At 51.0% G+C, this 12,455-nt stretch overlaps 1 protein-coding gene across 1 annotated transcript in view; it reads left to right on the forward strand.

Moving 5' to 3' along the window:
• MRC2 (mannose receptor C-type 2) overlaps window positions 1-12,455 on the forward strand; it is a 99,545-nt gene that overhangs the window by 48,456 nt on the left and 38,634 nt on the right. Inside the window, exons 8-9 of the mRNA XM_048830460.2 lie at window positions 1,343-1,497; window positions 2,463-2,573. Of these exons, the coding sequence (XP_048686417.1) occupies window positions 1,343-1,497; window positions 2,463-2,573 (266 nt within the window). The remainder of the gene's footprint in view (window positions 1-1,342; window positions 1,498-2,462; window positions 2,574-12,455) is intronic.

Here is a 12,455-nt window from a genome sequence, read left to right on the forward strand (position 1 = left end):
ATGGAAGGTGCTATCATCCCCTGATGTCTTGTGAATCTATCAGAGACCGCACAAGAAGCACTTAACATGTGTGAAGTGTATCATTTATCTGCTAGGGCAATGGCTGGCATTTGATACATTCATTTCAGTAAGGAATAAAAAGGAATGGCCCCATTCTGTTTGAGTCAATGCTGACCCAACGCCCCAGGAGGAAGGTGGCGAGCACTGTGCTTCTGGTGATGGCATTGTTTCCACGAAATGTAAAACTGAGGCTCTGGACCACTAGTGGTTATTAAAGATCTCCTGGCACTCTTTTAAGAATCAGGATGGCCCTGGCTGATTCCAAATTGGGTACCTGCGTAGAGAAAGATTCCCCCAACAGTTTCAGTTAGATATCGTTTTAGTGTACACATCTTGTCCTAAATTTGCTGTGTAATAATGTTCCTGTGCACTGTTAAATAGCCGCCACGTTCCATCAAGAGGTGGCTGCTTTTCATGGAGTGCAGTGATACTATAACCTACCTCAGAGACGCATTTGTAAAGCACTTTCAGACTCTTCCCCACAAGAATAGACATGCAGAGTACTTATTCACTATTAGCCAAGGCAGGGCTTTTGAAAGTACGCTTCTTGTTGAGTACAAACTGGGTCCTGTGTTCCAAGCCCAGGTCAATGGATCTACTCTAAGGATGAGTTTAATCCAGAGTTTTGAATCACCTTTGGCATGTCAGAATGTCCTGTTGCAGCCAAGTAACGCAGGGTATGTCTACCCCGCAAATAGGGGTGTGATTGCTGCGCAGGCAGGCATACTGGTGTTAGCTTTAATCTAGCTGGCATGGGTTACAATAGCAGAGGAGACTTGGGAGTACACACAAAGGGGCCAAAATTAAGATAGTATGGACAACCTTAATTCTGGCATGGCCTAACTTTTGAGTGTTTGACTTCGCAACCCCAATGTTCTTTTAATGAATTTGTCTTGTATGTAATATTATCATCATTGGCTTGGATTTTCAAAGGAGCCTAAAAGAACTTGGGATCTGGAAACTGGGCACTTAACTCCCTTGGATGTCTCAGAAATTCTGACCATTATTATTTATCTGTAACCCCTAAGAACCTTAGTTGAGGATCAGGGCCCCATGGCACTAGATGCTGTACAAACAGCTAACAAGGAAATTAGTCCCTGTCCCAGGCAGCTCACAGCCAACATGGTTTGTAATGTGCGAGAAGCTCATTTCGCCCCATGAATGCTCAGAGAGGGCATAGTTTTCTCTTAGTACCAAAGTGCTACTGTGCTTACGTAGGGTGAGGTTCACCCCAGACACCCGAGCTGGACTCTGACCAGCTCTTCCCCTTTCTGCTTGGCAGATGTTGAGGAGCTCTGGATTGGCCTGAACGACCTCAAGCTGCAGATGAATTTTGAGTGGTCAGATGGGACGCCAGTGCGGTTCACTTACTGGCACCCCTTTGAGCCCAACAACTTCCGAGACAGCCTGGAGGACTGTGTGACCATCTGGGGACCGGTGAGGACTGATTGCGAAGGAGGAGCGGGATGGGATGTGGGACCTTTCCTACCCAATTTGCAGGGCTGAAATGGAGTAATTTGAGCTTGGCAGAATTCAATATATACATATTTTAAATCTCAACAGAGCTAGATGTTTATTTTTAAGTATTTTTACAGCTGTGGGAAATTACTTGGGGGTCAGACAATAATTATTTAACGACTGTAGATGTTGAAATTCAAAAAGTTAAGCTTTGTAACCATCAAAACACAAATTTTCAACCTCGCATGTCAAAATATACATTGTAAATATCCTTACATCAAACCCTCGTAAGTTTCCAAGCAGCTTCTTTCTTACTTTATCAATCTGTAAATTTCAGTTATTATGGATGGAAATAGTTTTTGGTTGGTTTGTGTGTGGTGAAATCAGCGTTTACTGACATTTACTGATCAAAATCTAATCCTGCCAAGCCTAGATTGATGGCATCCCTGGGTGTGAGCACTGTGCCAACAGTCCCGGAGACTGGCACGCTTTGTGTCCATCGTAAGGGTGTGGCTCAGACAGCAGTGTGTCTCCAGTGTCCCCTAAACCTGACCACGAGGGTGGTCTCTGTGACCGACCCATTCCTTGCCTTCTCCTGCAGAGGCTGCTGACAAGGGGGCTGTTTCCGGTGGTGGTTGTAATGCGTGGTCAGTGATCCACTGAGAACCGGACCAAGTGCCACCAAACTCCTATCACACTGCCCTCCTAAGCTGGATTTGAACCAACCAGAGGTTCTCTGCAAGATTAGACCCTGTAACAGGGGCAGATAAAAGGAAGAGGGGATCCACAATGAAGGTGTAATGTAGAGCAGCGTAGGAAGGAAGCACAGGGTCGATGGGACTTACCCAAGCTTGCCACTGAAAATATCCCATCTTTGCTCCTTTGAGAGCTGCATTTGCTGTGATCGACCCTTTGCCTGACCTGCTCTGTGCCATCCTCTCCAGGAGGGGAGGTGGAATGACAGCCCGTGTAACCAGACGCTGCCCTCCATCTGTAAGAAGCCCGGCCGGGTGAGCCAGCGGGGAGAGGAGGAGGAGGACCACGGCTGCAGGAAGGTGAGGGGGCTGGGGGCCGGGCTGCCGTTAGCTTCGCTGAGGTCCAGGCAGAAATTAAGGAGTAGGCCTCTACCAGCCCAAGCCCCACTGACCAGGGCTGAAGCCTAAGTCCCCTAGCATCGCCTCCTCCCCCCCAAGTCCCACAGTGTTGCTTATTTCCACTTTTAGAGATTGAATTACTGTAACAGTTGCATGACATTTACCCACAGTGACTCTGTAGAGAGGATGTAAATTCGCTTCATGGGGCCCCTATGGTGTGGAGCCCCAGGCAGCTGCCCTGTTGCTGCCCTGCTAATGCTGGCCCTGGCTGGCGAGCGGGGGGCGGTGCTGCCAGAGGAAGGAATCCCATTTGGTACTTGAAGTACCAAGCCAAGGAGCTGTTGCTTGCTTCAGGTCAGGTAGTCTTAGAATGGAGCAGGCACCCTGCTTGCCCATGTCATCCCAAAGGACCCTTGGGCCCAGGCTGTGGGGGTGTATTTGAGCAGTCCTTTGCCAATGGTGATGTGTACATGCTTTGGAGGGATGGTGTCTCCATTTCTTATGACCAGGGAGGGACTTAGGAAACCCAAATGGGGCGGTGAGGGTCAGTGAAACACTGGGCCTCTCCCTCGACCCCCGTGACTTTGGGACACAAAATCTAAACCCCTTGGTCATCAGGGTGAGACAAAGCTTCCTTCCTAGGCGTCCCACTGCTGCACTGCCGGATCTGTAGGCACAGCAGTGGGGCCATGGCATCTCGGCTCATTGCCCACGAGCCCTCCAGAGCGAGCAGCTTGCCTCAGCGCCTGAAGGTGCAACTTCTGGGCAGACTTCGCTAGTGAGGTGTGCGCAGCTGCAAGCTGCCTTCTGAGCTCTTTTAGCCCAGCCGCTGGTAGGGCTCAGCTTTGTACGGAGCTTTGCTGCAGGCAGCTTGACTTCCTGTCTGACGGCAGGGGAGGGGTGTGGGAGAGCTGTAACCCTGACTTGTCTCTGATAGATCCAGCCCCAGGGACTGTCACCTGGCTGGTGGGTGGGGCCAAGTATGGGAATTACAAAAGGGGGCTTTGAAGGAGAAGGTTAAAGCTGAAGAAGGAGGAGTGAAGAATTAAAGAAAACCCCACCTTTCCCTCCTCCAAGCTCCTAGATCCGGGGATAGCGTGCTGAAGGCCTGTGGGGAGATGTCTCATGACAGCTGTGTGCTCTCCCTCTCTGTCCAGCTGTACTCGCTGTCGTAGTGTCCAGACGTGCATCCGCCCTTGCATCAGGCCAGCTGTGCAATGCCGAGATGCGTCTCCAGTCCAGCTGCATGCTGGCCCGGGTCTGATGGGACACAGCAGTGCTGTTGATGTCTGCCACAGAGGGGGCTAGTGGGGCTGTTTGCTGGCAGTCTTACCAGGGGGGAGGTGGAGCTGCGAAATACCAGGTGGTACAAGGTGACATGAATATATCCTGGATAGGGAGGAGCCCCGTGCCTCCTGCGAAAGACTGAGCACCCTCTGCTCCCATCCACGAGAGCAGCTAACGTGAGCAGGGGGGAAGCAGGTTTGAGTCCAGCTGGATAAATCCCATCTTCCATCTGTTCCCTGTTAGAGTGGTTAATGTGAGGCTGCGCCCCCCTGGTATTTTAGGGCATGTGGGCCATAGGCAGGCTTTGATTAGCCCTGTCAAAGAAAGGGACCGGCAAACCAGTTGCAGTAAGACATGCATCCCCGCCCTCATCCTGAAATTGGTCTGCTCCATTCACAGAAAGTCTGTTCCTCCACTGAGGCATCTTGCCCAGCTTGGCAGCCCCAAGAGGATCTGAAAGCCAGGAAAAAGCAGCTACTCAGGGCGACTGGAAGGTGCCTCCATTTGTCCCAGGGCATTGTACTTCTTTCCTCTCCACCGTTGCCCCTATGGGGTGGCAGTTTTGCGTAGTGGATAGCGCATTGGTCTGGGCTTTGGGAGACTAGGGGTCTATTCCTGGCTCTGCCACTGGCCTTCTGGGTGACTTTGGGCATGCCTCAGTTTCCCCACCTGTAATATAAGGATAATGTTATTGACCTCCTTTATAAAGGGCTTTGAGATCTACAGGTGAAAAGTGCTCTATAAGAGCGAGGTATAATTATATCGCACCCCTCCTCTCTCTTTCAGCACTCAGGCTGTTCTGCGACCCGACCTCATTGACTTGGGTCTCTGTACCAGCTGGCTGTGGCCATCCACCAGATCCCTTAGCATTTCCACTAGCTTCCACTCATCCAGTTCTAGGCCCTTTAAGGGTTTGTAAATGGGTGTAAATCCTCATTTGTTCAGTGTTTGCAGGAAGGACAGAAGCTGGTCACACAGGGCTTGACTCACGCTGGCCCATGAGAGCTCTCCCGTTCCAGTCCTGGTATATGGCTTTGAAGGGGTCGTGCAATGCAGACATTTGCTCCTGCTAGAGTATGGGACTTGACAACATCACACCCAGCATCTCCTGCCTGGTGGACTAACAAGCTGTCCTGAGCCCTCTGTTGAAGCAGTGGAAGCTACTGGAGATGTTTAACACTGAATTGTACAGAGCTCTTGAGATAGATGCAGGGAACAACCCTGCGCTGGCCAGGGGGGTGGACCAGATGTGGCCTGTGAGGGCTCTGAGTTCCATGCTTCCTGATCAGCTGGTTGGCTGGCATGGAAAGATGCTACAGCACTGGTCGAAGCTGGCTTTCAGAGCAGCCCCTCCAGTTGTGGCATTGCCCGAGCTCTGAGCCCTGCAGCTGCTGGGGGCGATCGAGGCTGCAGTATGCGGTTCCCTGGCTCAGGATGGCTTGACGAGCCATAATCTGGTAATGACATCTGCAGGTTTTGGCTCCATCCTGCTTGCCCATAATCATGTTTGATCCGTGTGCGCTGAGGCTGCTGCATCTTAGGGGGAGGGGGGTGCAAATGGGCTGATGAAACCGACACGGAGGATTAAAAGCAGTTAAACCCTGCACAGAGGATTAAAAGCAGTTGCCAGGGCAGCGTTTGTTCTAGAGCAATTAGCCGCCTCGGGCCTTCTTTACGCTGCAGCTGCCTCCCCTCTGTCTTTCCGGTTGCTCTCCTCTCTTCCCGCCACTTTCCCCTCCATCCCACTCGCCTTGGCAGGCAGTGCAGGAACTCCCAGAGTCTGCCAGACCTCAGGAGTGACACGCTAATCCCTCCAGCATGGCTCAGCTGGGCTGCCTGCCCTTTGGGAAGGAGCTGGCCTCTTGATGCACTGAGATCCTGGCGGGATTAGGGAGGCAGCAGATGAGGAGCATCCCTCCCTGGAGGCTTTGGCAAGTCAGGCTGCTGGCTTGCAAGCAGACAGAAGGGGTGTGGTGCGTGTGTGTGTTGGGAGGAGGGGGGGAATTGCATTGCAGTGCTGGTGCTGTCCACCCAGCTGGAATCAGAAACTGAAGCATCTCAGCAGTGGGGTCATTTTGCCTGTGGCCGGCAGGTCCCTCGTGCTGCAGGGGTGGCTCTCTGGCCGGTGGTGCTGCAGGGAGCCCTCGCTGCCCACAGACCAAGCAGGGCAGCTCAGGGTAGGGGCCGGAGGTGAGCTGCCTGCACTGAAGGGATCGTGCTGAGGTTGAACGTTTCTTTTTCCAGACCCCTTGTTTTGTCTATGCTTCCTCACCCTGTTACTGGGGTGCTGCTGTCTGTTGCCTGATGCAGGGACTCCAACCTGATCTCTCTTGGTTTTGTGTTCTGGGCTCTTTGCATAAGGGCCTACCCTGAGTGACTTTCCATCTAAGAACCCATTGTCCCCACAGGGGACCCCGATGCTGCCCTGCACCACAGAGAAGCTTCCTCCTGCCTGCCCTCTTTGTCAGTGCTTGTGTTTAAGACACAAGGTCTCCCTGGGCTCTGTTCCTGGCTCTGCTGCGGCCGCGCTGTGTAGCCATGGCCAAGTTACTCCCTGCCTCAGTTTCTCCATCTGTAAAATGAGGACAGTACTCACCTGATACCCACGAAGGCTGTGAAGCTCCTTCCATTACTGTTTGTAAGGTTCTTCGCCATGCTTGGGTGGAAGAGGCTAGGGTGGATCACAGGAGGTGGTGGTTCATGAGTTTCACCCAAGTCTTGAAAATCCCCAGAAGATAAACCTTATGCAAATTACCAGTAAGGCACTGGTGATCTGAAATTACTGTAGTATCCTTCATCCTAAAGGAACCCAAACCACATTTATCTGGGGATCTCTTCTCCCACCCCCGACTGCAGCCACCTCTAAGGTGGATCTCATCAGCCGTTTTAACATCTCACAGTAATGATACACAGCCGCTTAGGAGAAGAAGTGGCGAAGAATCCAGCCTCCAGGTAAACTGGCAAAGGAGAATGTCATTATCTAGGTTGGGGAGAACACCAGTGTTAATATCCCTTCCTTATGGGGGAAAAGTGCCATTTGATCTTCAGTGACCAGCTGTGCTCAGGACCTCCGTTTTACAGCTGATCTGAAAAAAGGTGTCCCTGAGGGCAGGGTCCCTTAGTGCCAAACTGAAGCATTGGGTTCAGCCCTGACTCAGCGAACGCCGCGTAGTGCATCCCCATGCCAGTCCTTGTAATACCATGGAGCTTTCCCGTCACAGCCCAGCCAGCCTACACGTGCCTCGCTCTGAGATCAGCAGAGGTACAGCACGCCTCTGTTTGCAGCCATCACGCTGTCCCTCGACTGCTAAGGGATGAAACTGCCAGGAAATTAAATGAGATCCTGAGACTGCAGATTATAATGAAGAAAAATCCATTCCCTTCCTCCCGCCTCCCCTCCCCCCGTTCTTTGTCATCTGCTATAAGGAAATCAATGTTCTGCTGATAACTGGCCTGCTACCTTGTACCTCTCTGTAACCTCCTTCCAGCCTGAGCTATGAAATCTGTTTCACACACACACACACACTCTGCCATGCACACTCGCTGCCCACAGCGAGGGAAGCAAGAGCGCCTTTCCGTGTTTGGTTGCTGTCTGGGTACTTAAAGCCAGCACTGCTACAGCCTAACTCAGAGGACAAAAGCACAGCTGGTTACCAGAGAAATATCAAATGGGAGCTCACAGTGAGCGAAGGCTGCGTGTGAGTAACTTGGAAGCCAGCTGAAATCATGCCCAGCCGGCAGGTCTCTGGGGATCCAGCCATCGAATTCCACTCGTTCCCTCCATCAGTCTGTTGATTCACCTCATGAAGCATCCCGCGCTCTGGCAGAGCTGAGGGCCAGGGGCGGCCTTCTCTGGATGTGGCGGGCATAGGCGGAATTGGGGAGGAGGGGGCATGGGATGGCGTTGCCCCTGAACTTCAAGCCTCAGACAGGCAACCTGTGTGTGCAATGTGAGGAGTTCTCCCAGAGGAGACAGGAGCCTGCTCCCAGTCTGTGCCCCTGAGGCAGGGAGTCAGAATTTTGTTTATAAACAGAAAGAAAAGGAGTACTTGTGGCACCTTAGAGACTAACCAATTTATTTGAGCATGAGCTTTCGTGAGCTACAGCTCACTTCTGAGCTGTAGCTCACGAAAGCTCATGCTCAAATAAATTGGTTAGTCTCTAAGGTGCCACAAGTACTCCTTTTCTTTTTGCGAATACAGACTAACACGGCTGTTCCTCTGAAACCTGTCTTTATAAACAGAGTGATTAACAGGAGATTAAGATAAGAAAGGGCTGGTAGGAAGTTTCCTAAAGTTCAATGATCTGTTCCAAGCTTGGTGAACTGCAAAAAGTAAGTAGCCTAAATGATAGAAAGTAACTGTAGATTTTTCTACAGTTGTTTCAATTGTTGGATTCAAGAGGCGGTAAAGAATCATAGAATAGAATATCAGGGTTGGAAGTGATCTCAGGAGGTCAAAGCAGGACCAATCCCCAATTAAATCATCCCAGCCAGGGCTTTGTCAAGCCTGACCTTAAAAACTTCTAAGGAAGGAGATTCCACCACCTCCCTAGGTAACGCATTCCAGTGTTTCACCACCCTCTTAGTGAAAAAGTTTTTCCTAATATCCAACCTAAATCTCCCCCACTGCAACTTGAGACCATTACTCCTTGTTACTAATACCTTTCTTTGAGAAGAGAACTGATTTTTTTTAGACAACGGAAGTGCAGTAGATCTGATCTGCCTGGATGTCAGGCATTTGATACAGTTCCACATGAGAAATTACTAGCTAAATTGGAGAAGATGGAGATTAATATGAGAACTGAATGGTGGAAAAGGACCTGGTTAAAGGGAAGACTACAACAGGTCATACTGAAAGGTGAACTGTCAGGCTAGAGGGAAGTTACTAGTGGAGTTTCTTGGGGATCTCTCTTGGTACCAACCTTATTTAACATTTTTATTACTGATCTTGGCACACAACATGGGAGTGTGCTCATAACATTTGCAGATGACACAAAGTTGGGAGGTATTGCCAATACCAAGGAAGACCAGAATACCGTACAAGAAGATGTGGATGACCTTATAAACTGGAGTAATAGAAATGGGATGATATTTAATAGTGCGAAGTGCAAGGTCATGCATTTAGGGACTAACAACAAGAGTTTTTACTATAAGCTGGGGACTTATCAGTTGTAAGTGACAGTGGAGGAGAAAGAATTGGGAGTATTGGTTGATCACAGGATGACTGAGCCACCAATGTGATGCGGCTGTGAAAAGACTAATGCAGTCCTAGGATGTATCAGATAAGGTATTTCCAGTAGAGACAGGGAAGTGTTAGTACCATTATACAAGGCACTGGTGAGACCTCCTCTGGAGTATTATGTGCAATTCTGGACTCCCGTGTTTAAGAAAAATAAAACTGGCACAGATGCAGAAAAGGGTTACTAGGATGATCTGAGGAATGGAAAACCTACCTTATGAGAAGAGACGCCCAGAGCTTGGCTTGTTTACTCTAACCAGTAGAAGGCCGAGGGGAGATCTGATTACTCTGTATAAATACATCAGAGGGATAAATACCAGGGAGGGAGAGGAGTTATTTAAGTTAAGCATCAGTGTGGACCCCAGAACAAATACATATAAACTGGCCACCAACAAGTTTAGGCTTGAAATTAGGCAAAGGTTTCTAACCATCAGAGGAGTGAAGTTCTGGAGCAGCCTGCCAAGGGAAGCAGTGGGGTCAAAAAACCTAACTGGCTTCAAGACTGAGCTTGATAAGTTTATGGAGGGGATGGTATGACAGGACTGCCTACAATGGCATGTGGCCCATCGGCGTCTGCCTGTAGCAAAAATCCCCAACAGCTGGAGACAGGACACTAGATGGGGAGGGGTCTGAGTTCCTACCAAGAATTCTTTCCCAGGTATCTGCCTGGTGGATCTTGCCCACATGCTCAGGTCTATCTGATCATCATATTTGGGGTCAGGAAAGAATTCTTCCCTGGGTCAGGTTGGCAGTGACCATGTGGGTTTTTCACCACCTGCAGCATGGAGCACAGGTCACTGACAAGTTTAAATTAGTGTAAATGGAGAATTCTCTGTAACTTGGTCTTTAAGCCCTGATTTGAGGACTTCAGTAACTCAGCCAGAGGTTAGGGGTCTGTTAATGGAGGGGGTGGGTAAGATTCGATGGCCTGCTGTGTGCAGGAGGTCAGACTAGGTGATCACAATGGTCCCTTCTGGCTTTGGTAAGAGTATCTCCATAAGAATATACATTACAATTTTAAACCTAACCAGTGTCCCATACATGACTTGCCACAAGATGTCAGACCGTGTTAGTATTAGAGCTGAATGGGGTCTAATATTTATTTTTTTTTCTTAAAATAGGAATTAGATACAATGCTCCTGCTGGATATTTCTAAATTATTACCTGCAAAACCACTAGATTTTTCAGTTGCCACATAGCCCCTGGAACCATGATTAAGATTGCACTCCCCCGCACCCTCCATCTGAAATGGCACCCCTGTGGGCAGGCACGGAATTTGTCCACCCCCACCCATGCGTTGACCTGACTGGAGCCACCCTCCCAAATACAGAAGTCAAACGACACCTATGGTGGCAGGGAGCAGGGACATGGAAGGAAGGGGGGAGGGAGAACAAGGGCTCTGGGATTTCCATCGAGGTGTCTCAGAGGCTGTCTTGCCATCAGTGTGTTGTTGAGGGGGATTTGCCTCAGTGGCATTGAGGACACTGCAGACTTCATCCACTCACTCAGGGTTCCCTAGTACCCCCCATGCATCTGTCCTCGCAGCCCCCCCCCCCCAGTGCTGTCCTTACAGTCTCCCCCTCCCCTCAGTATCTCCCATGCTTCTGCCCTGATGGCTCCCCCTCCCAGCCCCCCCACCCGATGCCCTTCTGCATGGCTTGCCCCAGGAGTGCACTTCCCTGGCAGTCATGCGTTGTGAGCAGGCCTGTATCTCTGTCCCTGCGTCGCAGAGGCAGAAAGCACTGGCTTGCTCATGGGGTGACAGAGCTGATGGTGCAACCCAGGCATCTGCCTCTCAGCCCAATATGCCCACCCCAGAACCCTCCTTCCTTCTCCCAAATTCCTTCTAAACCAGCCCCAGCCTGTCCTGCCCTAGCTCCTTGGGGTTGGTCTGTAGGATCCTGTACCCAGCCCATTGACTTCTGCGGAGGAGCCAGCAGCCGCGCTGCTTTGTCCTATAAAGAAAACATGGTGGTGTTTTTGGCAAGTGGAAACACCATCTGCTCAAGCTTTTGGACATGTTTCTCCCAGGCCGCACTGCCAGGTTGGCCAACGAGCTGCTTTTGTTTTTCCCTTCCCCCTCCCCATCGTCCATACTCACCCCCACCCCTACCACCATCAGCTAATTGATTGGTGTAAAATCCACAAGCAAGTCAGGCACTTGGGTACCATGTGAGCAGGGTGGTGGGCAGCAGAGAGAGGTATTGGGCTGGGTTAGAAGGGGGATGGAGCAGGTGAGAAGGGGACTTGGGACGTGGGTTCTGGGAGGGAGGATGCAAGCACATGGAAAGAGGGGGACCGGAAGCACTAATGGATGGAGAGTGGTGCTGGAGGGGGTGACCAAGAGGAGTGGGACAGGGTGTGGGGGCTGAAGGATCACAGTTGATCGTCCAGCCGAGAAGGGTGCACAGTAGTGCGGGGCAGGATCATCAGGGGGAGCTCAGAGCATCTGGGCTGCAGGCAGGTGGTGTTGCCAGCTCCTGGTGACTAAACACACCTTTTCCCTCACCTGCAGCCCACCCTGCCATGCCAGTGCTGGGCTCCTCCAGCACCCATCGCTCCTGAGCTGCAGCACCCCTGGCTTAGCCCCCAGTCCTAGGTCTCCTCTGAATGCTGCTGTGAAGAATTTTCATTGTTCCCGGCTGGGGCCTCTTCTGAGAAGAGCCTGCTCTCCATGCCAAACTGTGCGGTGGTTTTGTAATGCAGACAGATGTGGACGAGGGATTGGACTGGGGCAGCCAAGCTTCTTCTCAGCAATAATTGAACCCAGGTCTTCATGGGTGAGAGAGGCTAGTGTATTAACCCGCTGTGTCCCAGAGCCCTTTGAGAGCCAGTGTTGGAGGAACACAGCTTGCAATTCCCCTGGAATGTCCCCAGGGCTAGGGGGGAGGTTCTGAGGGTGACCCACGTTGTGGGACGCCTGAGGGTGTCTGCCACTCCAGAGGGTACCATTCTCCCTTCCCCCAGCCTTCGTTTAAATGCTATTTCTCTTGACGTTGGGGAGGGGCAGGGAACTGCCCCCATCTCCCACTTCTGTCTTGCTGATTTCCATGTAGGTGGATCTGTAAGGCTGTAATAGTTTGTAACCCACAACTGTAGGCCAGCCTGGGGTTGGAACCCACTGGGGAAATGTGAGTTCAATTCCTGGTCTCAGAGCCGGAGTCTCCTATTGCTTACACCAGGGTAAATCAGTGGTCACTCCACGACCGCTAATGGAGATACATTGGTATCAAATTGAAGTGAGGGGACAATAGGGCTCAGTCTCACACTCTGCACGCTGGAAGTGAGAGGTGGGTGCAGGAGTCCCTAGCGAGCA

This window comes from Caretta caretta, chromosome 27 (assembly GCF_965140235.1).
Source record: "Caretta caretta isolate rCarCar2 chromosome 27, rCarCar1.hap1, whole genome shotgun sequence".
Lineage (NCBI taxonomy): Eukaryota > Metazoa > Chordata > Testudines > Cheloniidae > Caretta > Caretta caretta.